The sequence below is a fragment of the Sparus aurata genome, chromosome 19 (assembly GCF_900880675.1).
Source record: "Sparus aurata chromosome 19, fSpaAur1.1, whole genome shotgun sequence".
In the NCBI taxonomy this organism is placed as follows: Eukaryota; Metazoa; Chordata; class Actinopteri; order Spariformes; family Sparidae; genus Sparus; species Sparus aurata.
In genome coordinates this window covers 4609413-4634892 of record NC_044205.1, presented here as the reverse complement: position 1 = coordinate 4634892, position 25480 = coordinate 4609413, and the positions used below count along the sequence as shown (strand labels likewise).

Sequence of the window (25480 nt, the reverse complement as noted above, 5' to 3'; positions counted from 1 at the left end):
TTTGTAAAAATATCCAGTGTTACTCATTAACATGCTTGTGAGGTTTAATCTAAGTCTCTTTAAGACTTGAGAACTCCCCTTCAGATGTGGGTCCACATGCTCAACTGCTCATTTGGGGTGTTAATAACATCTTTACAAATCTGTAAGACTGTTTTGCTGTGAAGCTCCAGAAATGTTTTGTGGACTACTTCACCCAAACTTCCATGAGCATGAGGGTGAGCCAATTATTTAATTTTCATTTTGAGGTGAACTATACCTTTAAAATGCTCTTTTTGTAATCTCTACAAGTTATCAACAACGGCCTCAATTTGAATTTTGTTTGGAATCATGGTGGTCTTGGTCGTGTCATGTTGGAGCCAGCATATCATCTCCCGTTCATTCTTCTAGTTTTTTTATTAGTTTGGAATGTTCTTATACCATACTATGAAGCTTTATGAACACCACATCAGATAAAGTGTTACCAGGTTTGTTTAGGAGAAAAGCTTAATGTAACTGTCATCAAAGATGGTTTTAGATCTTTAATCATCTTTTCACCTCTGATCGGCTCCACTACACCGCTGTCTGACACACAAAAGAACCTGGACTCCCTTAATGCTGAACTTTTTGACTGACTTTTGGACACTTTGGTCAGTAGTTATAACCGACTTTGGAGGCTGGATAGTTTCATCTGAGCTGGCTCAGTCCATGAGCATGGCACTAATACTGCTGAGGTTAGAGGTTCAAACACTAGGTCCATATACACCTCACATGTATGTACATGATGCACTGTGACTGTACAGTCTCATTAATTGAGACTTGATAAGTATCACCTAAATGCTGATCAGACTCCAGAGAAGTCTGGACTTAGAGACATCTGTCTTTGTGTGTGAGGATGTGTCAAAGTGTGTGTGTGTGTGACAGAGGGAATCTTGGGTAATTTGTCGGACAGATGTGCTGCCAGACTGGGATGTTTTGTCCTTGTCTGTCTCCAAAATACAATCAGACACACACACACACACACACACACACACACACACACACACACACACACACATAAACACAACCACACACACAAAACCTCAGATGGAGTGAGTCATGAATTTTACATTCCCATTTAACAGCTTCCAGAGAAGAGTTTGATGAAGGGACTGATGGATAAACACTGCTGGTATGAAGTCAAAAGCTTCTTAAAGGTCGCAGACACCCACCCACCCACCCACCAACCCACCCACACACACAACCACACACACACACATTCATACACTTTAGCACACATCTGGAACTCGTCCACTGAATAACACTGTTCACACAAAAGCTTTCCACATTAGAAGCTTTTCCACCGCTTGATTGTTTGACACGCAGGTGAGTCAATGGTAATGATTGTCGAAAGACGTTGCCGCTGCTTCTTGCTGCTCCACGACTGCCCCAACACACTCACCTCATGACACCCCTGTCATCCCAGGAAGAGGGGGGCACTTTGGAACACTCTAAAGTTGATGGGGGAGGCTGGTTGGGGTCAATTAACACTTAGAGGTGGCTGAAGACAGGGGCTGCAGTGATGAGGAGGCCCAGGAGGAAGCACAGGCCGGGGGGCAGAGGTGAGGGCGGAGAGCCTCCAGACGAGTGGATGTAGGAGGTCTTGATCTCAGAGTTGAGGAAGGCAGAGAGGGGGACATGGGAGACCAGTGTGGGGCTGGCGTAGTTGATGAGGGAGTCGATCTTCTCTGCCTCCTTACTGCAGGCTTCGATCTGGAAAACAGAAGAGCAGGCTCAGTTCATGCAATTTTTAAATGCACTTGGGTCATATTATATTTCTTAATGTCAGTGGATCAATGCCTTTTATAATGTATAAGAAAATGTTTGGTGTATAATTTGATCAATAACATCTGGTATTATTCTGATTTCTTGATATTTTGATAGCAGAGTTTTCCAAGATGTCTATGTTGGACAAGTTGGATTCCAAGCCCTGTATCATTTGGGACTACTCAAAAAATCAGTAGCGCCGAGATCCAAAAGTGGCTAAAGGTATGTCAATCGCTGCTCTGCGGCATATACCGATCCCCAGACTGGCATACAGATCCTCGGAGTGGTATGCTGCTATTATGCCTCTGTTATTCCACCGACACCTGACTGTATGCACCGCTCGAGATTGCTATGGCACTGAGAGACTGTTAGATGGGTACCGCCCCCTGATGAATATGCAAATGTAATGCCCCGTGGCTGGTTTGACAAGTACGGCCGTAAATGTATAAATTTTTTTTGTCTTTACTGAAAATGCTAACTTAACGCGTTACCGTATATAAGTAATGCAAGTATTGTTTTGTTGGTTGGTTGGCTCAAAGTTTCTGCTATCGATTAGCCAGACTGGCTACGGTGGCTTGGCAAACATTGGCCATGTTAGCTAAGGCTAGCTCTGTCATTAGCTTTAAGTAGTTTATAGGCAGAAATTTAGACATATTACTTTACTATCATATCGCATGAGTTCCACGTGTAATTACTGACTATATGCTTACATCCCAACAACATATTTACGGTAATGTGTTAAGCATTGTCAATAAAGACAAAAATATGTATACATTTATGGCAGTACTTGTCAAACCAGCCCAGTGGCATTATATTAGCATATTTATCAGGGAGCGGTACCGATCCAACATACTCTTAGTGCCATAACAATCTGAAGCGGTACATACCGTCATGTGTCATTGGAACAACAGCGGCGTAATAGCAGCATACCACTCCGAGAATCTGTATGCCAGTCTGGGGATCGGCATATACCAACCAGAGAATCTGTACGCCAGTCTGATGCCAGTCTGGGGATCGGTATATGCCGCGGAGCAGCGATCAACATACCTTTAGCCACTTTTGGATCTCGGCGTCACTCCAAAAAATGCTTACTTATCCAAGAAAATACTTTTGCATTGCATTGTTTAGTTCCAGAGCTACTGGAAAGTCTACTTTGGAGCTGAAACAATTAATTGTTTAATATTTTAGTTTGTGGTCCTTTTCAGTTAATTGGTACCTATTTCGATAATCAATCAATGGTTTTCTTTCCTCCTCTGTGACGGTAAACTGAATATTTTTGGGTTGTGGACAAATTAAGACATTTGAGGACGTCATCCTGGGCTTTGTGAAACACTGATTGATATTTTTCCCTATTTTCTTACATTTGGTAGACTAAGGAACAAATCAAAAGATTTGACCAAGAGCTCTGGTCTTTTAAAAGGAATGGTTAAACTTCAAAGAACATTAAAGAACATGCTGAGGTTTTCAAAGTCTGATAAGTTGTTCCAGACAACTGTGCCCTCACAAAACCCTCCACATATAAATGGTTACATTTCTATCTCTTGGGCCTTAAAACAGTCTACGTCTTAAAACAGTCTTTGTGCACAGCGCAAAAGGGTTGTATTTAAGCTCTGACTTGTCTGTGTGTTTTGGGTTTATCATAAATTAAACTAATTACAGTAGGGTATCATCTGTTGCTCCCTTTAAGAGCCAGGTGTGCCAGGACCTGGAGTATTTAAAAAGTGGCACTCCACTGAGGGACAGGGATGTCGTCCTCAGTGGCATGAGCTACTGCCATGCTCTTTCCTCAACAACTCTGTTATGCAGTGAGATCTGTTGAATCTGATCCATAGTGGGTGGGATCCAGGTGGATTTAAAGGTCACACACGCTGTAAAATAGTCTGTAATGAAGCAGCTGTCCTGAGATCCTGTCTAAAACTATTTATTTCAGAAGATAAAGTTTGAATTTCTTCTGGAGAGCTTCCTCCACCCTGTCAAGTTATAAACAGCACATTTAATCCAAACCAAACTGAGTCTGAGGTATAACTGGCCGTTTTTGACTACTTTTGATTTTACCGTTATATTTCACCTTAAAAACTATTTACCTTGCCTTGTTTGGTGTCATTATTTTCAGCACAACCTCACCTGTGTGATTGAACAGTTATTTTTTTCATTTTGAAACACTGCATTAACACAATTGACCCAAAATCACAAAAAAACAAAATCTGAGTAGGAAAAAGTTGGATTTTTTCACTGTGAAAACCACAAATATGTTTAACAAACCAATTGTATTACTTAGAATACAAATACAAATTGTTGTTTGCCAAAACTGTGCATAAGTTTTTGAAATTTACAAAAGTTGTAACTATTTACATTTAAATGCAGGCAATGCCTCAGGCTCAGGTCTCCCTCAGCTCCTTCCTGCCTGCTCCACATTCAGCTTCTCCTCATTGTTTTGACTCACAAAACAAAAAAACGACTCCACTACACACTAAACACACTATACTAAACACTACAGAACACACTAACTATACACTCCAAACAAATAAATGTCACAAATCTCTCAACTCTCAAAACTTGCTGTCTCTGTCACCGTATTCGCCGCCGTTCCTCCCACAACTTCCCCCTGTTCCTTAGCCACCAAATCATGTGTTTTGCCATATAATTTTGTGATTGGTTGGTGTGGTGCCTTTTTCCACCAATAGGAACATGTTTTTTTGCTTGCAAACACTTCCTGCTTGCAAACACTTTTGTGACGATAATGTTAGCGAAAAAAACGAGGCGGACATTATTAATCGTATCTCTGGTTTTACTTGGCCTATCAATACAATTTAAAAACTGGTATATAGTTTGAAGGCTGCCCCAACACAATACGTCGGAACCGAGACTAAGTCCGTCTCGCTGCTACGTCATCTTAAATCAGCCACGTGATTTGATCACGCCGCCGTGATCGTCGACTCCTATTAAACATGTAGTTACATGTTTAAGTTTAGTTTGGTTTGGATTAAATGTGCTGCTATATTTGCTACAGTGACATTACTGTGTGCATGGAAATGTTTAAAATAACTTAAAGCAGCCACACTAATCATAATATCAGAGTGTATGCTCTCTGGGTATCCTGGTCATTTTCTTCAGAATAACTGGAGTTCTTTGTTTAAAATGTCTTTTATGTAGAGAAATCCTGAGAAAAAGATATTACTAAGAAATACTGATAAAGAACCCTTGAACTTACACCTGATGCATTTTAGCTGCGTTTTCATCTCACATGCATCCAACACATGTGAGACGGATTAGTATACGCCCACTATAATGTTACTGAGGCTGAATTATTTCATTTGATCTAAACTGCGAATGAGGATTGATTAAAATGAATATGGCTTTATGCATGGTTGAGTGTGGAGTGTACTGTCCCCAAAGTTCCCTTACTACTTCAGAAAATTATGCAAAAACACCAAGAAAATGATGTGGATACACATCATTTCCACATAAGAACATTTCAGATTTCACCAGCTGAAGATATGAAGAAGAGGAGGGACTTTTAGAGTTCAAACTTGGTAAATTCAGTTTAGGAGTCTAACTTTTGATGAAGTGAAGAGACAAACTCAGCTGGGTTCCTTTGCTCGACTGTCACAATTTTTAAAATCTGCTGCTGAGATAACCTATTGGTTTTTGAAAACTTCCTTTTTTATCAAAGGGCGTTGTGTTAATAAACTGAACACATTTACAATATACAATCTCTATAGCTACTTTGCTGCTTTAAATATCCAAACTTAGACAAACATAACATTAACAACAAGTTGGTTCTGGGTTACTTGGCTACCTGCACATCAGTGCCAAAAGTATCCTGATTAAAACAGGCAGAGTAAGAACACCGCTGGTCATTTGGACTACATGTGGACTTTTAAGTACAACAGTAGTTGCTGGGCTGTGACTGATGATTCTTCACTGGAACATCAGTACAGACAGGAACACAAGGCCTTTATATTGTCCCATGACCTTTTAAAGATACTTTACTTAAATATAAGACTCCAATTGAGAACACTGAACATTTCTAGCCATGTAAAGTGCCAGAATAGATGATGAAGATGGACTATATAAATTCTGAGGGCTACATTGTTATGCAGGTAAAATGAACAGTCTTGATCTTCCTGTCAAGTCGCTATTTAAGTTGCTATAAAAGACTGAATTTAAATAGTTACATTGTTGGTTTTTGACTGGACTTTGGCTTCAAAACCTTGACTACAGAATTGCAAATGCTTTATTTATGGAATAAAATTGAAAGTGGACAACATACAGTGCTTTGTTTGGCCAAGCTGTCATCAAGCTGGGGTGAAATATTACTTTACCTACCCAAAACAAATGGGAAAACACTGTATCCTAGCAACAGCCCAAAGTAAACTCCTACCAGAGGAAGCCTCCCTGAACCACTGAGACTGCTGTTAGCGTTCTGTTTGTCTTCTTCTCGTTGTTTCTTTGCTCTTCACTCTAAATCCAATGACTTCTTTCTGTTTGTCAGTCACTGTGCCTCTCCAGACTTCCATTCTTTGCTTTTATTCAAATTCTTTTGTTCCCAAAAAGGTGTTCGATTAGTTTCATGAATCACTATTTGAATTTAATATTTTTCAGAATTGACAGCTCCTTAACATTTGATAGAGTGCCATTTTTGGTCTTCAAAAATTAATTTTAGTCATCTGTACTCTTAATCTTCTCTTAGTTTATATCCTTATTTCTGTTCTGTTAGAATTCTCGACACAAGGTCTTCTTCAATTAATTCAAACCTTGTTTATCTGCAGCTACAAGGTTTTGAAAGCCTATAAGACCTGACACCATGTATTTCAAAGTATATAAGTATAAATGATTAACTGCAAAAATGTCAGTCTTACAGTGGTTCAGCATCGCCATGGCCATGAAAGACTGCAGGTAGACAAGAACTAGCAGGTTAATAGTCGAGGTATAATCAGCCCTGAAGACAAGATTGCTGAAGGGGAATTTTTTCTTTCTCTTCTAACTGATAAACTAAAACACAGGCCTGGGAAACAGAATGCCTCAGCCAATTTGATCAACTTTCACATTCAGGCAGCATGAAGACAGTGAGGAGCAAATCCTCAGAGGCACAGGCAATTCTAGCCAACCAAAAAGCAAGGTGAACTGCAAGTCTGCACCCATATGCTTCCATATGTGGAATCCTGAAGTGTTTTTAGCTACATATTGCACTGATGAATGCAATGTAGATGACATCCACAGTATCTGGGGTAATGAACCTGCATATGTAGGAGCATGATTTTCACAAAACATGAACCACATCCATCAAATGTTGTTATTCTATCAACCTGCTGCCAATACTCATCTAACTAACCATATCCCAGTAAATGATGCTGTTTCATTTGACAGTTGTTCTGAAATGTGCCAAATAAAAATACATTGAGAGGAAAATTCTTCTAGACGGCCCAGTGAGGCTGCTCTGATGCAGTTAGTTGCGAACTTTGATCAAGTGTATCTTTACTTCATGATGATGTGGAAGCAGTACTTTGAAAGAGTGAAAGTAAAGAGTGAATGTACTGGCCAGACATGAACTGTTTAACTATTCTGAATGTTTTTTTCAATAAATAATTCAAATTATTTTCATGTGAAGGTGGCTTTGATGTTGGAACTTACTGTTTGTTTTCTAAAATGTTTTCCTCTGATAGTGTTTTTTTTTTTATGATTCCCTTTTTCCAACCAACTCTCAATTTAGTTTTGCTGTTTTATCAGGGCCAGGCACTCTCTTTAATGGACTACTCTTTAATGGACTACTTCTAATTCATCAAATTAATTTAATTTTTGAGCAACTAAAGGTGAAAACTCCTGAAACTTTGCGCACGTGTCAGAAGCGGTGAAAACTTCTATATGTGATGAGTCTTGCACAGGGGTGTGGACGAATGGCCAGTGAGTGCCCCCAGCAAAGTTTCATAAAGGTAGCCTTCACAGTACGTTTTATCTAGATGTATGAAATTTGGTAGATAGATAGATAGATAGAATAGATAGAATTACTTTAATGATCCCAGACTGGGAAATTATTTTGTTACAGCAGTAGTGGGTCAGCAAATAAAACACTTTGTACATAACATAAATAGAATCCAATATATACATAGTGTATATATACAGTGCACAGTGCTATAAACAATAAACAATAATAATATATACAACAAAACAAAATATGCAAAATATACTATAACAATAATAATATATACAACAAAACAGTAGAGAGACCAGAGTTCTCTGTCAGGCAGAGGTGAGAGAGTTATTGTATAAAGTGATGGATTGTGGCAGGAAAGATTTCCTGTATCTGTTGCTACGACAGCGAAGCTGAAGCAGCCTTCCGGAGAAGGTGCTCCGCTGTCTGACCAGTGTGAGTTGGAGAGGGTGGAGAGGATTATCCATGATGGATAACAGCTTTTTCTGTGTCCTCCTCTCCACCACAGCCTCCAGAGTGTCCTGTTTGCAGCCAATCACAGAGCCAGCCTTCCTGATCAGTTTGTTGAGTCTGTTGGTGTCGCTGGCTCCAATGCTGCTTCCCCAACAAACCACAGCAAAGAAAAGTACACTGGCCACGACAGACTGATAAAAGATCTCCAACATCTTGCTGCACACGTTGAAGGATCTCAGCTTCCTCAGGAAGTAAAGTCTGCTCATCCCCTTCTTGGTAGGGTTACTTAACATCGCTGTACTTAAATAAAGTCTCTTAGCACCTTGACCTAAACCCAGCAGGAAGTGGACGCCAAATACACACTGTCCAATCTGTGTCAAACTTCATGTTTGTTCAGGGTTTGGTCCGAAGACATCTACAGGAGGGTGCAGGCCTGATTAGTCTAGCAGGTTATTCTCCCCATATGTGGGCAGCCATGTCATGATGAAATATTATTTGCCATAAAACAGGAAGTTGTTGTAAATTGGGTGTATATTGTCCAATCTGTCTCAAACTTCACGCTTGTTAAAAGTCCAGATCGGACAACTTTTCTTTCCAGTAAGGATCCAGTTATTTTGCCAACAGGCAACGGGAAGTAAGCCTTGTGTTCCAATCATCATTTGATTGATTACATTTTCGCAGTGAGGTCAACACTTGATGTACTGAAACTGACGTATGATTGGTCGATGTTCTCAGGTGGCACACAGTGGACACAGGAATTAACTGCTTTATGCAAGACATGTAAAAATTCAGAACAGTGTCAACCAGTCAGCTTAGAGTAATGAGGGCGCAGCTTTGGAATGTCTCAATTTTTTCTGTTCATTTCATGTAACTGCCCTTCTTTCCATCCTTTAATTCTTCCATCGCAGAGTATCAGTCTATCAGCAGCTTTTGTATGAAGCATGTTCAATGCTTTTGGGCATGAACTGATTGTGGTCTAAGATTAGATTAGATTGCCACCAGCAGTAGCAGTTCAACACCAGCCTGAAGACATCTCAGCTCCAGATAAGGTTCAGCTTTACTTCAGTGTTTTTAACCCACTTACTGAATGACACACATAAACTTCTTAATACAATAACATAATCCACTTTCGTGAGTTGAGGTTAAAATGTGGGCTAAAATAACTGATTTACAGTTAAATCAATGAGATCAGTTCTCCAAGGCTATATAGCATACAATTAAATTGATTACGTCTAAATAGGCACCGCAGTCCCTTTTAAATATACCTGTCTTACTTGGTTATTAACAGTACCAAATAACTTTCAGGATGGCAGACATCTGAACTGAATGCTATCATATGAAGATTCAAGGCTGCTGCAACACAAGGTTATTTAAAGAGAGAAAGATAAATACATGTCCACCTTAAAACAGCTGTACTGCATGTACTACTGCATTATCATCTCTTTAAAAGGAAAAGCTGCTCTGGTAAACAAGGAAACCCCATTAATGAACCAATTTTAAGTTTATAATTTTAGGTAGAGTGACGAGAGAGACATGACAAGAGACAAGAGAGTCCCAGTCATTCTAGCAAGATGAAGTTTACAACACACATTGAACCACAATAGCAATAATCAGACAGGCACTCCTATTGAATATGTGTGCTGTAAATACGTAAAATACAGGTAAAATATTAGTGAGGGACACACAGGAGTGGCCTATAAAGATAGATCCAAAGTGCTTTTGGTGTAGTTTAGTTTATTTATCTGAAATGGGCATAACAGATACATTAGTGCTGCAACATACAGTCACGCACAAGCATCAGACGCCATGAAATGACTGTATATAGCAGGTTGTTAATTTACTTGTGTCCATAAGAGACTTTTAACAAAAAAATAGCCACATGAAGGCGCTGTTGGTAAAATGCTTGCGTATATATAGCTAGGGCCACAGGTATCATAAGTACGATTCTTCTTAATGGCTGCTACTAGAGATACATGCTTTTATTGAAATCTACCCACTATTGCTCATCTTGTAAAATTCACCATTAAAATGAATACAGACCAGGGGTTCTCAAAGTGTGGTCACAGGATCCCAGTGGGTCTTTGATCCCAAATGAAAAAGGGAATAAATTATTTTATATTATGATTAATTAATTCCGTCTATAAGTAGCACAATGATAGAATACATGATTATTTTGGTCATGTGTTTCATACACTTGGACACTTTAAATTATTCTCTCGACCTGCCCTTCCACTCATGTTACCAATACAACAGTCAGTGTAGCCCCTGCTATAGCCACTGCAGATGTCTGTAAAGGAGGAATGTGAATAGAGACAGAAGTTTGAGGAGTTTTTCAGCTGGTCATAGAATCTTTGAGGTAATGGTGATTCATATACATTCCCAAGGAACTGTTCAATCAAAATATATAGAAATTGATTTTTTTTGCACCAATTTAATAGGTCATTGATGCATCGGTGCATCAAGAGCATTTTGATATGTCGATAATGATAAGAAGTACTTACTTCTACTACACTTCTACAACATTTTTATATGATGTTAGCAGGGAAATGTGAAAATGTTTTTAAACGTACATACTGCGATTGTCATAACTGTATAACAACAAAATAATACGAATGGGAAAGATCGAAGTGAGACAGTGAGGATGACAGATGTGTCCTACCCCTCACTTACCACTGTAAGCCCCTTGTGCATGAATATTAATGTCCAGAAGGCGTGAGGCAGATAATTAGCAGAGCTAAACATGGCTACTTCGGAAGTTTCTCATCTGTGTGTGTGTGTGTGTGTGTGTGTGTGTGTGTGTGTGTGTGTGAGAAAGGAAAAGGGGAGATAAAACAGTTCAGGCAGAAACTGTGTAACCTGGAAAACAATTCTGATTACGGAAAATATTTCTGATAGTTAGCAGTGAACACACTTCCCTAATAGATATCAGTTCTTATGTTATTAAAGTGACAGGGTCATGTGAACTAACATAAAGGGTTTGGAATGAAAGGGTGTCTGTTTCTAAATACCTTCTCACATTCATACACTCTAGGCTCGTGGCCCACTGCCTCCTACTGAAGAGGGAAATCTTTCAAATTGATTCCCAAATGTATATTCTCAGTAATTCCCTTCAACAGCTGGTCACTGTAGTTTGGATCAAGTGTTACTCAAACAGAACTAAATAGTGTATTTCTTCTTACTATGTTTTAGTGACCGATTAATCCTCTCGTTCTTGTAAGCATTTGGGACAGCAGGATGGTGAATGTGGGACTGAGTTAAAATACACTACAGTGTGTTCATGACGTTGAAGTAACATTTCACCCAGTGGAACTGTATAGTTCATTGATGTGTTTCCATTCATACAAATTTAAAGGGACCGATTTTTTTAAATCAAAAAATTTATAAAAGTACATTATTTTACTAATTCAGACTTTATAAAACATTAAATTGAGCTTGCGTTTAATTTATCTCCATGTGCAATTATGCTCTAAATTCTGCCTCAGAAATGGTTGTAAAGGAATGTCCATGAGATTACCTCAGCATGAATCTCATCAGAGTTTGCGCAATACATGAGCGTCCATGAACTCTAATGGCATTTACAAACACTTAAGTTGATTTTAAGTGATGTTTAACACACTGCAGTGAAAAGGAACAAAAACAGATATGAATGTGCAAAGAAATGGCTAAATGTCTGAATCTAGTGAATTTGTGTGTGTGTGTTACCTGTAGTGGTGTTGGCTGCTGGTCCACTGGAGCGATGAGGACCACCAGCTCATGGTCGATGCTCAGGTAGCCGAAGACGTCGCACTGCGGCACTGAGACGTGAAGCCTCAGGATCTGCAGGACGTTGTGGACTGTCACCGGCTGATTCTTATTCAACTGCACACAGGGGTCAGAGGACAAACAGAGAGGAGGTTGAGTGTTGCTGTCCAACGTTTCAGCAGAACTTCAGGGAAGTTTTCAAATGTCAGGACAAAACCCATGAGGAATTTTAATTTTTTGTTTTGATTTATTACAGCTCTGTGTCAATTGTTGGCCAATTAGCTCAATCTAAAAATGAGGAAGGCCATTTGGTATGTCCTTATCATAAAGAAATATAAATTTTATTCTATAGAAATTCAAAAGGAGTATTTTTAGAGACCCATACTTATGAAGGAGCACTGGGGCCACTATTATCAAAAAGACAGACATTTTGAAAATGTTAATATTGTAACAAGAATTTGTAATGCTGTGAAGGACAAGCTGTCAATTGAAGAAAAGGTCTAATTTCATGAGGAAAAATTCCCCCTGTTCACGATATCATGACATTTACACATTCTTTAAATTCTTCTTCTGCTTTGTTTCCTAAAACTGGCCCTACAACTAGCCTGCCACATACAGTAGTTAAACTATTATAAATAATAATCAAATAATATTGTCTGCCCACAATGTAAATTAAAATATAGAAAAATTAAGAGTTGAATGAACTAATACAGTACAGATACAGATTAATGAAACATATAATAATCAATTCATGGATGTCATATGATTGCAAGAAAAATAATAACCGATCTACGAACAAAAGTAGGAAAATAAAAGACTTTAATATGCATGTGTGACAGCAGTACAGCCTATCCTCTTATTCTACTCTCTCTGCTGTGGTGCTGTCTCTACTCTGATTTGAATATGGTGCGTACAGTTTTGCTACAAGCAAACTTATTTTGTATTTTACGTGGACATCCTGCTGTGACTATGCCTGTAGTCTTATTTTGTAGCTTTAAGAAGATATTCCAACCAGAATTGTTTTCCTGAAAGTGTCCAGACACACATGATCTGACAATACCATGTTGGTGTTGTTTCTGTAACATCATAATTACGATGCTCCAGAGCCATCATTGCAACTGCGTTAGTCTGTAATGTCATAGTGTTGTAACTCCAGAAATAGACCAGAGTAATACTCTTATGGGAGAAGTTATCCTTTAAAACACATGCTTAATGTTCTTTAATGGTGTTTTTATTCCAAACCATGTTTTCTTAAACCTAACCAAGTATTGTTGTTGCTTAAATCTGTTTCTGTTGCCTAAACCTAACCATGTATTTTGTTGCCTAAACTTAATCAAGTATTTTGTAACTAAACCTACCAAAATACACATTTTTTTTTCAGGAAACTGAAAAACCAAAAAACAACTGGATTGAAGTGAATTAAGTGAAATATTGAACCATCTAACAATATGTTCTAAATCGGACAAAACCCCTGGTTTCCTGGATGAGAGTCTTAAACTTAACCTATGTAGCCACAATTTCTGCACTAAATGTGGACCTTTTAGCTTTTAAGTCATTAGAAATAATGGCCTGTAGAGCAACATTAATTATGATGTTCCAGGAAAACCAGCATGAATTACAAAGCTTGGACATCAGAACCACATGATTGGTGAGATGCAGTGATGGTCCTGAAAACATAATGACATTCCAGGAACAGACAGTACAACAGACAATACAAACTGAACTGATAGAACACGGATATTACGGACATTTCACTGAATTAAGAATTACACTACTATGACCCTGTCAGGTTCATGAGGTTAAAAAAAGGTTTAAGATTAAAAGACATTTACCGCAATGCAACCTGAAGACTGACAGTACAGATTTTCTTTTTCAGGTGTTTTCAGTTGATAGCGGTTAATGTAGCCACGAGCCTCTAGTCTAGGTGCAACTTGCAGGTTTTGTTCATCAAGATAATCCTCACAGATGAACACTACTTTCGTGATTTTCTAAGTGTAAATTAAATAAAAAGCTAATGTTAGGCTACAAACAGACGACATCACGGTCACATGACTTAAACATCACCACCACTAAGCATCTTACTACACAGTTACTATACTGGTAATGTACAAGTTGTAAAGTCAGAGTTAGAATAGTTTGTAACTAAAGTGAGCCTGTGACTAGTGAGTCAATAAGTCTCCATGTTTGCTGTGATGACATTTAATGTCCCTGTCAACCTCTGTAGTCTCATTTAGTCCTACATTTAATTTATGAAAAAAAAATAAAATAAAAAGAAAGATTAATAAATGATCTGCTGTTATAAAAGCAGCCTGTTGCTGTGTAAACAGTTCAGAGGGGCTCTCAGCAGGCTAAGTTGTAGTGTTAGCTCAGTATAACACAACTCATATTTTCACGTGTCTTAGCAGCTGCAGATCAAATCAGCTCTGCTTGTGTATGGTATTAGCAGGCTTAACGCTGAGTCTTACTATGATGTGCTTGTGCTGGGGATTGCAGCCAATTTGACAAACAGCCAAGGGGGCTTTGTTGTATAATTAAGCTGATCAGAATGAGATGCCAGTGGGACTTATTAGCTGTTAACATGTCAGCGTTTAGGCGTCAGCGGGCTTCAGGCTTTCCTACTGTTCTACAGGCTGGGCACACATCCAGAGAGGCTCAGGGGAGGAGTGTGAGAGGAAGCTGTGAATAAAGGTGGAAGGAAGGAAGCGCCACTCATTAGAGTGTAATGAATGTTTTCTTTTGGGATATACCTATGGAACTACAGCACTGTGACTTGTAGTTAACAGTATGTTGGCATGCATACATTTATTAGGAGTACTGTGCAGTAGTTAAATGTCTGGACTCCTCTATCCTTTTTAACTTTTCATTTGGACTTGTGTGTCTGTTGTGAATGTACTAGGGTTCAGGTAGTACTCAGCTGAAATGAGTATCTGATGCAGAAAAGTACAAATATCATCCAAGTGAAATGTTTCAATATCTGCACACATGAAGTAGAAAAATCCTCATTGTTGGAGTCCTTTCCTGAAGCTTTTCTGAAAACAGTACTTAAAAGTGTTGACCTGAAGCATCAACTTCTGATCAAGCCTTATCAAATTCAGATTCAACAACTTGTGGTTACTTTCCAGGAATTTCTTTCCTTCTTTCTTTCTTTCTTTCTTTCTTTCTTTCTTTAAAGGAGTCATCACCTGTTTTTTTACATATCCAGTCCCTCTTGGATCACTTTGGATCAATTCTTAAAACTTATTAGAAAAAAAAAAAAAAATCAAACATAGAGCTTGTTCTGACACTTTTACATACCGCGACTTTCTCACGCGAGATTATGCACGAAGGTTTTGACCGGTCCGGATGTGCATTGTATTAATATGTAATGAGGCGCGCGTTGATTGGCCGCCGGAATGGGGGGCCAGCCTGCATGCACACACGGTCTCCAAAACATAAACAGCCCCCTGTCATGGCGCACACACTAAATGACGAACCTTACGGAATTCAGGCATTTATGTACGAGCCGGAGTCGGAACCTGAAAGGGAGAGTGAAGAGGCAGAGACGGTGAAGAGACACGTTTACAGCAGGATGTCTCTGAATGGTAAATTCTTTTTTTTTCCTTCTTACTTTTCACACTCGTGTTTTACATGTAAGACCTGAGTTTTAATGCTGGCAGTCACGATGTATGGCGTGAAAATGACAGAGAAATAAGCAGATTCGGCGTGCTCTCTCAGAAAGTCTGGCTGAGGACGGCTGTGAGCCGATGCTTAATATGCAAGTAGCCTCCTGTGGTAACGTCACCACCGGAGCAGAGTCAAAATCTCGTGCTTTAGGAACGCGCACTATTGTGCGCTATTCCTGTTCAGAAAAAGAGCCAAAGCGAAAAAAATAAGCCACTTTCAAACTTTTCAGGCATGTTTCAACAGAGGTCCAACACCAATATGCATGATTTAACGAGAGAAATTGCGATTTCCGGGTGATGACTCCTTTAAGAATATGTATATCTGTTTTTTTCTCATTAAGATGTCAACACAAACAAAAAACATTGAATTTTCACATTCAATATTCAACATCCTCTTTCCTTAAAAGTATTGAAGTAAAAGTAGACATTCTGCAGTTACATGTCTCCTCTGACTGAAATATGAGACATTACTGAATTATAAATTCATCAACTTGTTTACAGCATTTGACTGCAGTAGCTGCTCAAGGTGGAGCCTGTTGATCTTATTCATATACAGTTTATTAATTTAGTCCAGTCAGGGTTGGGTCGCCAAAGGGCTGCTGCCTTTACTCACCTACATTAGACTTGTGTGTGTGTGTGTGTGTGTGTGTGTGTGTGTGTGTTATGGTGAACTACACGTATCTGGGGGTGTACAGTGACAACAAACTGGAACACTGAGATTCAAGCTTAGGTCCTTTAACATCTGCCAGACAATGCTGACAATGCTGTGTCTCCCACCAATTATTACATATTGCAATATCTTCTTTATATTCATAATGTGTATTTCTATAATAGACGGTACAGGGAACAATTTAGTATTTTTGATTCAGATTTATCAGGAAATAGAAAAAACAACAAAAAAATAAATATATTACAGTGTGTAACAGTAAAACAGTTCTTCTGCAATGTAATTTCACAGCATTTTGTATATGCGTAACTGCACTGTTAGTATAATGTAAGTAATGTGAGTGCTTTGTTTCTTTGAGTATATTTGTGCAGTCTACATGAAGCTGCAGCAAGGAGCTCTTTAGATTTACTAGTGCAGAGCCCGTAAGAAATATGTATTCCTATAGAAAAGTGGGAGGTTAAGCAGCTTTTTCATGGATGGCCAAATGAGGCTGTGTTTGAAGGTGGCACGTCAGGGATATTTAGGTTTGCTGTGAAATCTGATATTCTAGGGTATAATTGGCCGTTTTTGACTATTTTTGATTTTTTTTTGTCATTATTTTCAGCACAACCTCACATGTGACTGTGCAGTTATTTTTTTATTTTGACATACTGTATTAACACAATGGACCTAAAATCACAAAAAAACCCCATAAAATCTGAGTAGAAAAAGTTAGATTTTTTTACTGTGAAAACCACAAATATGTTTAACAAACCATTTTTTATTACTTTTAATGCAAATATAAATTGATGTTTGCTAAATATGTGCATACACCTTAAAAATTTACAAAGTTACATGTAACTATTTACATTTAAATGCAGGCAATGCTCATTCAGCAGTCTCCTCATAGTTTTGACTCATAAAACAAAAAACCGACTCCACTACACACTAAACACACTACATCAAACACTACATAACACACTAACTACACACTCCAAACACGCTAAATGTCACAAATCTCTCAACTCTCAATATCGCAGTCTGTACACCAACCGTCGTTGCCTGTCAATCATCCGCCTTCGTCCCTCCCACAACTTCCTGTTCCTCAACAACCAAACTTGCTGCTTGGACACTTTTGTGAAAAAAGCCCGTTTTTACTGTTTCTTCTGCACCAGACACAAAGCAAACGTGACGGCAATGTTCGCGAAAAAGCGTGGCGGACATTATTTACCCTAAGTCCGGTTTTGGACGTGCCGGTGCGTCCGGTCCGTCGCCTCGGCAGGTGGGCCGTGTGGGTGAGCTAGCGGCTAGCTACACACGAACATCCACAGATTCCGATTCCACTTTGTTGTCCGCGCGTCACCGGACTCGTTTGGTCTCATTAATCCACAACAGTCAGTTTAGATGCACAGAACGGGCCCGAACCGTCGGCCAAATCCCGGTCCAGCTGGCGCCGCTGCAGGTATAAATCCGCTTGTTTCTTAAGGTGGGGGGTGGTGGTGGGCTCTGCAGTGATTGGCTCTGGTGCACACTAGAGATGCACAGAGCGATCGGCAACCGATCGCAATCGGCCGATAATGCCCCTATCGGTTTTGATCGGAGTTCTCAAAATAGATCAAATCAGGCCGATCAGATGACGTTTCAATATAGAGACAGTGCATTGACTGCATGCAGGGTGGGAATTTCATGGCGGCCATGGCCGCCGTTGCCCTGCACTTTGCTGGTGCAGCGTGAAAAAAAAACTCATCGTAGGCCTCATGTCCTGGATAATAATTTATTAGCCTGTAGTGTGCGTCAGAGAACGGCTACAGGAAGAGGCTCCACACTGAAGCCTGATCAACTTAGAGGTTCAGGGTTTGATTTAACATATACAATTCCATCTAAGTAAAGAGAGACTAGCAGGTCAACTTTGAATAACACCAACATATTTACGTAACCCATTTCCTTGAGACATATTCCAATAGAGATGTTATGCAGTCCCATTCTTCTCCAAACAGGATAGAGGGACCCTCAGTCCCCCAAAAGTGAACAATTAGAGGAAATAGGCGGGTGTGAGCGAACGGACCCTAAAAAGGATCCACGCACCAAAGAACGTGGTGGATTTTGGTTGATCTCCTAAGACTGAGGGTTCGAGAGGATTTCAGTTAGAGCAGAGAGCAAAGCATTTGGGACAACACTTTGCCGAAATTTGATAATACCAGAGAGTGGCCACACTCTGGTTCGGACGCTGGCTAAAAGATCTGTTACAATAAAGATTGCTCTATCATTCCACCAGCCTTGCCTCCGCAGAATTCTTTTATCAACATACTATACACCTTTGGAGGACGACAGCCCATACACTTCAACATGACACGTAAAGTTTCGTATCATGTCAAAACCGGCTGCGCTCGTTCTACTTTAGGATTTAGTTTGGTAAAGTTGGAAATATATTCACAGATTCGAACTTCCCGGATCAATAACTCATAAGTGAAACCTTGTTAAAATACAGATGACGGAACAAACGACGGAACTTTCCTACCGTAGTAAGGTAGACAACGAGCTACATCAAAACGAGCGGCTGGACATTAACTCTGGTCAGTATGATCAGCCAGCTGTGAGACGAGGGCGCAGGGACGTCTACAAAGTGCAAGACCGAAAAGAGAAACTACAAAAAATTCAATAACTTCACTATTATTCAGAGTGTAGTCTCACCAAAATCATTCCACACATCAGTGGTCTCCTGCTGGTTATTCTACAATTTTTTGTTTGGAAAAAATGTGCTTTTCCATAATTTGAGGGAATGTCTATTGGGAGAAATATTCAATAACACTAATATTCAGTGTTGTGTCAGAAAACTCACCTCACCCTAACCCTACTTAACAAAAACTACTTTCTAATGTAACTTTAACTTGATTTTGGTATTAAAAAATGTTTTAATACACAATCCATGTCTTATTATAAATTAGGATGTTATGGTATCAGTCTGAAAGGTAAATCAACACATTTTACTCAGTGGCCTTTGTGCCCTGTCATGTGGCCTTGGTGCCCCTGAAAAAAAAAGTGAAGGCCAAATGGACTTGCCCCTTAAATGATGAAATTCCCACCCTGACTGCATTCCCACCAGTAAGCTACAGTTACTCTATGTAAGCTGAGTCCAAGTTGTCTCTAAGAGTCTCTAGAGTGTGAAATATTGCACATTGCCTCAGCCTGCAATAAAACGGTGGTCAATTCATGATACTTTCTCATCTCCTAATTTTTATACTTAATAATACAATGTCAATGTTGTGTAAGAAGAATCATTAATTAAATATATGAAAGTTACACAAGACAACAATATAGAAGAATTTATGGATTTGATGCTGTGATCGGTGATCGGCAATATCGGGATCGGCAGATACTGCTTTCGGTGATCAGTGATCGGCCCCAAAAATCCTGATCGGTGCATCTCTAGTGCGCACGTGGCTACGGTGTGCATTGATTGGCTCTGGTGCTCACGTGACTGTGGTGACTGTGGTGGCTCCGGTGGACAATGCTCGCGGAATTCGTAAAGCATTTCTGAAATAATTTATTCACGGTATCATTGCAGTCCAAACAAATGCGACGTTGCACACCCTTAAACCAAGCAGCAGCCATGTTGAAACTCTTGGGTCAGTCTGATCCTGATCCGCAGAGATATTTGAGGCACAGATAGACAGAGATTCCTTGCTTTTATAGAGAGATAGCTCTCCCAAGTGGCCAGCACCTGTATTTACACCTAATACCACCAGCAGCATCCAGACAGAGAGCACAGTTAAACTCAGTTGAGCTAAAATCTGCTTTGTGTAACTTAAGTCAACTATCTTGATAGTGCATTTTCAGAGAAGATATTGTCAAATAATATTACAATTGACAAAAGCTTAACAGTTTTTTTTTGTTTTTTTTACTACTGTTGAGCATTATGTTACTTATATTGGTTTTTGGGACTGTACCTACATACAATTCAAAAGTGGACAGTGAACATACGGTACATGTGTCACATAAATGACAGATGGAAAGTGACCCAGTACTACCTTAGAAAACGCATTCATCTGCTCTTTATTCCACAGGATCTGCAGCATGCTGGCACATATCGGACAACAGGCTCCTGGAAAAAGGTCAGAGGTCATGGATTATTAACGCTGTGTACATGTCATAAGGAAGACTCATCAAAAGAGGTGAATCTATCTGAAATTTATTGCAAAGATACTCTGAATCCTTTTGTAATTTAATCGAGTCTGAAAATGGTTTTCCGACAGCAATGCACTCACCAGGTGGGGTGACAGGCCAGCAGCCTGGAGTGGACAGAGGTGGACAGGGAATCACACTGCACGCAGTGTCAGAGGCCACATCAGACACGGCCCCCACAGCGTGGCAGGGGCCCTCGTAGTCCACAGCCACACGGTCAGAGAAGGCGTCACACACTGTGTTGTAGGTCTCACCATTATGACCACAAACCTGCTGAGGCTTCCTACAGGCATCCTAAGAAAACAGCATTAATATTAAGATTTTGTCCAGACCCAGGGAACAAGAAGACATCACTTATGAAACAAACCAAACCACCAGAGCTGTAACTCAAAAGGCAAAATGCTCAATAGGTGTCACACAGAGATAGAAAACATTTAAGTAAACACAGCACAAATTATTACAAATGAAATAGAACCACTGTGTGATATCACAGCCAGTACATTTTTTTAAAGAAATGCCCTCAAGCTAGTATGGACTCCACAAGTTAGTGTAAAGCCTGATGACTCATGTTATCCCAGCATGATTTGACAATGTTTCCCAACTGTTCTCATGATGTCACAGAATGCTTGTCCAATCTAGCCGGATTGCATGCTGTCATCAAAGCAACAGGGGGACATCCCAAATACTAAGATATCCATGTATTGTGTATTATATTTAAAACAAATGCAAAATTCAAGCAAATGGTGAAGCTTAGTATACACATACAAAAAATCATCAATGTGAGTGTAACCAGTGGAGACAGAATCAGACAGAGTATGCCTGTTTGAAATAGTGTGTTTTAACTGCAGACAGGATCTGAAGATATGGAGAGAGTGAATATTTTGAGTGTTTAGCACGAGAGAGTTTCAGTGCTCTCGTGGAAGGCTCTAGACTTGATCTTAGTCAAGACTGTAGGTGGGTTGGATAGGTTAAGAAACATACAGATTGCAGATTGTGTACAATCGTGTGTATGGACACTATACTGCAGTTGTGCAGGTACTTCCCTCTGTGACTTTTGCTCCTCTTATACTGTGTTGACTCTGAAGGTAACAGCTAATTCGGAGGATAATTAAACTTAGATGGAGGTCTGCACTCTGTTGAGTGCTTTTCAATTTTAACAGCCCTGAAGGCTGGACGTGGTAAAACAGGTGGTTTGTGCTTTGTAGAGCCATTAGTGTTTGTAAAGATGAAGACCTGAGTGCTGCTGTGTGTTGCTTTCTTGTTTGACATACCTGGCAGTGGCCCATGTAGGCCAGGGTTTTCCCAGCCTGCTGCAGCTGGCACAGACTGGGGTGGACCAGTCCGTCTGTATCGCAGGCTGGCTCCACACTGTTCTTATCACAGGCTGCCGGCCGGCCAACACACTCGTACTGCGGGCAGTCTGACGAGTCACTCAGGCACACACGATACTTTGGGATGCACCTGGAATACACAAAATATTCCTTTATTTATATTTATCTGTATTGCTCTCTTTCATTGTGTGAGGACACCAGTTGAAATGCTTCAGACTGCTATTACATGCACAGTATGCACCCCCTGTGCATTAAGTTCAAACCAACACCACCCACAATACACATGTAGGAAGTAAACAACACACATTCAGGAGAATATTTTTTAAAAAGCTGCAATACAAGAACAACATAAGCAAACATCAGCCATCTAAACACACAAAGACACCCTGCTCTGTCACCATAGCAACCACCAAGTCGGCACACATGCCTGCACTCTGTTAAAAGAGTGAACGCACAAGGACATAAACACCGAGAGCAGGGAACAGGGTTCATCAGAGTTCATGTAGTGGGACAGCAGACGTCAACATGGGGTGAATGAGTGTGTGTGTGTGTGTGTGTGTGTGTGTGTGTCTGTGTTTGTGAATAAGAAAAGTAGATCAAAGTCTTAGCCCAATCACACTGCCCTTTGAGATCGGGGGATCCTGTGCCAATTCTCTGCACCCACCTCTGTTTGAAAGTTCTCAGATGAGGCAAGGGGTGAAATTTTGCTGTGGCTCTGATGCGCCAGGAAGTATCAGAGGTAGTATCAGAGGTAGTATCAGAGGAAGTATCAGAGGTAGTATCAGACGAAGTATCAGAGGAAGTATCAGACGTAGTATCAGAGGTAGTATCAGAGGAAGTATCAGAGGAAGTATCAGAGGTAGTATCAGAGGTAGTATCAGAGGAAGTATCAGACGAAGTATCAGAGGTAGTATCAGACGAAGTATCAGAGGTAGTATCAGACGAAGTATCAGAGGTAGTATCAGAGGTAGTATCAGACGAAGTATCAGAGGTAGTATCAGACGTAGTATCAGAGGTAGTATCAGACGTAGTATCAGAGGAAGTATCAGACGAAGTATCAGAGGAAGTATCAGAGGTAGTATCAGACGAAGTATCAGAGGAAGTATCAGACGTAGTATCAGAGGAGGTATCAGACGTAGTATCAGAGGAAGTATCAGAGGAAGTATCAGACGTAGTATCAGAGGAAGTATCAGACGTAGTATCAGAGGTAGTATCAGACGAAGTATCAGAGGTAGTATCAGAGGAAGTATCAGAGGAAGTATCAGAGGTAGTATCAGACGAAGTATCAGACGAAGTATCAGAGGAAGTATCAGACGTAGTATCAGAGGTAGTATCAGACGTAGTATCAGAGGAAGTATCAGACGTAGTATCAGAGGAAGTATCAGACGTAGTATCAGAGGTAGTATCAGAGGAAGTATCAGAGGAAGTATCAGAGGTAGTATCAGAGGTAGTATCAGAGGAAGTATCAGACGAAGTATCAGAGGTAGTATCAGACGAAGTATCAGAGGTAGTATCAGACGTAGTATCAGAGGAAGTATCAGAGGTAGTATCAGAGGAAGTATCAGAGGAAGTATCAGAGGTAGTATCAGACGAAGTATCAGACGAAGTATCAGAGGAAGTATCAGACGTAGTATCAGAGGTAGTATCAGACGTAGTATCAGAGGAAGTATCAGACGTAGTATCAGAGGAAGTATCAGAGGAAGTATCAGAGGTAGTATCAGACGTAGTATCAGAGGTAGTATCAGAGGTAGTATCAGAGGTAGTATCAGAGGAAGTATCAGAGGAAGTATCAGAGGAAGTATCAGAGGTAGTATCAGACGTAGTATCAGAGGAAGTATCAGACGTAGTATCAGAGGAAATATCAGAGGAAGTATCAGAGGTAGTATCAGACGTAGTATCAGAGGAAGTATCAGACGTAGTATCAGAGGAAGTATCAGACGTAGTATCAGAGGAAGTATCAGAGGAAGTATCAGAGGTAGTATCAGACGTAGTATCAGAGGTAGTATCAGACGTAGTATCAGAGGAAGTATCAGAGGAAGTATCAGAGGTAGTATCAGACGTAGTATCAGAGGAAGTATCAGACGTAGTATCAGAGGAAGTATCAGAGGAAGTATCAGAGGTAGTATCAGACGTAGTATCAGAGGTAGTATCAGACGTAGTATCAGAGGTAGTATCAGAGGTAGTATCAGACGAAGTATCAGACGTAGTATCAGAGGTAGTATCAGAGGAAGTATCAGAGGAAGTATCAGAGGTAGTATCAGACGAAGTATCAGACGAAGTATCAGAGGAAGTATCAGACGTAGTATCAGAGGTAGTATCAGACGTAGTATCAGAGGAAGTATCAGACGTAGTATCAGAGGAAGTATCAGAGGAAGTATCAGAGGTAGTATCAGACGTAGTATCAGAGGTAGTATCAGACGTAGTATCAGAGGAAGTAGCAGAGGTAGTATCAGACGAAGTATCAGAGGAAGTATCAGAGGAAGTATCAGACGAAGTATCAGACGAAGTATCAGACGTAGTAACAGAGGAAGTATCAGAGGTAGTATCAGACGAAGTATCAGAGGTAGTATCAGACGAAGTATCAGATGAAGTATCAGAGGAAGTATCAGACGTAGTATCAGAGGAAGTATCAGAGGTAGTATCAGAGGTAGTATCAGAGGAAGTATCAGAGGAAGTATCAGAGGAAGTATCAGAGGTAGTATCAGAGGTAGTATCAGAAAGTATCAGAGGTAGTATCAGACGAAGTATCAGAGGTAGTATCAGAGGAAGTATCAGAGGAAGTATCAGAGGCAGTATCAGAGGTAGTATCAGAGGAAGTATCAGAGGTAGTATCAGAGGAAGTATCAGAGGTAGTATCAGAGGAAGTATCAGACGTAGTATCAGAGGAAGTATCAGAAGTAGTATCAGAGGCAGTATCAGAGGAAGTATCAGAGGTAGTATCAGAGGAAGTATCAGAGGTAGTATCAGAGGAAGTATCAAAGGAAGTATCAGAGGAAGTATCAGAGGAAGTATCAGAGGAAGTATCAGAGGTAGTATCAGAGGAAGTATCAGAGGTAGTATCAGAGGAAGTATCAGAGGAAGTATCAGAGGAAGTATCAGACGTAGTATCAGAGGAAGTATCAGACGTAGTATCAGAGGAAGTATCAGACGTAGTATCAGAGGTAGTATCAGAGGTAGTATCAGAGGAAATATCAGAGGAAGTATTATTGGAAGTATTAGAGGAAGTATCAGAGGAATAATTATAGGAAGTATCAGAGGAAGCTGCTTGGCTCTGTGTGAACAAACAATGGTGAGCCGCTGCGGCGGTAATGCGGTGTCTCTGTGTGAAAAGGGCTAACGAAACATGTAAACATGGAGGATGAATATGCATGAAAGGAGTTTTTTTTTTTTTTTTTACAAATGTTTAACATAATAATGCAGCTTCTGGCAGCAGCAGAACACACCATGACAGGCAAAAACACACAAAGAACGGTTAAACTTACCCACATCACTTCAGCAACAGACTCATCTCATACTCATCACTCTGAACATATTTTTTTTAATAGAAATGCTGTGTTTATTCTCTAACTAATTCAGATTTCTTCTACTTTGCCAAATGTGTGAATAAAGCTACTGCCAATGAAGCTCATACTAAAGGAATCCTGTGGATTTTTTTATCAGCAACGTTTGTATAAAGCACAGGGACATTCATGCCCTTATACACTAGAAACATGATAGCAAATGTTATCAATGCAAACATTAACGCATAAAA

At 39.9% G+C, this 25480-nt stretch overlaps 1 protein-coding gene across 1 annotated transcript in view; it reads right to left on the bottom strand.

Annotated features, from left to right (window-relative positions):
- Positions 1–1214: 1214 nt before the first annotated feature.
- Positions 1215–25480, bottom strand: part of reck (reversion-inducing-cysteine-rich protein with kazal motifs) — a 108593-nt gene continuing 84327 nt past the window's right edge. The window contains exons 15-19 of the mRNA XM_030399071.1: positions 21670–21859; positions 20482–20692; positions 20245–20318; positions 11870–12025; positions 1215–1728 (exon numbers count right to left, since the gene is read on the bottom strand). Of these exons, the coding sequence (XP_030254931.1) occupies positions 1507–1728; positions 11870–12025; positions 20245–20318; positions 20482–20692; positions 21670–21859 (853 nt within the window). The 3' untranslated portion in view covers positions 1215–1506. The remainder of the gene's footprint in view (positions 1729–11869; positions 12026–20244; positions 20319–20481; positions 20693–21669; positions 21860–25480) is intronic.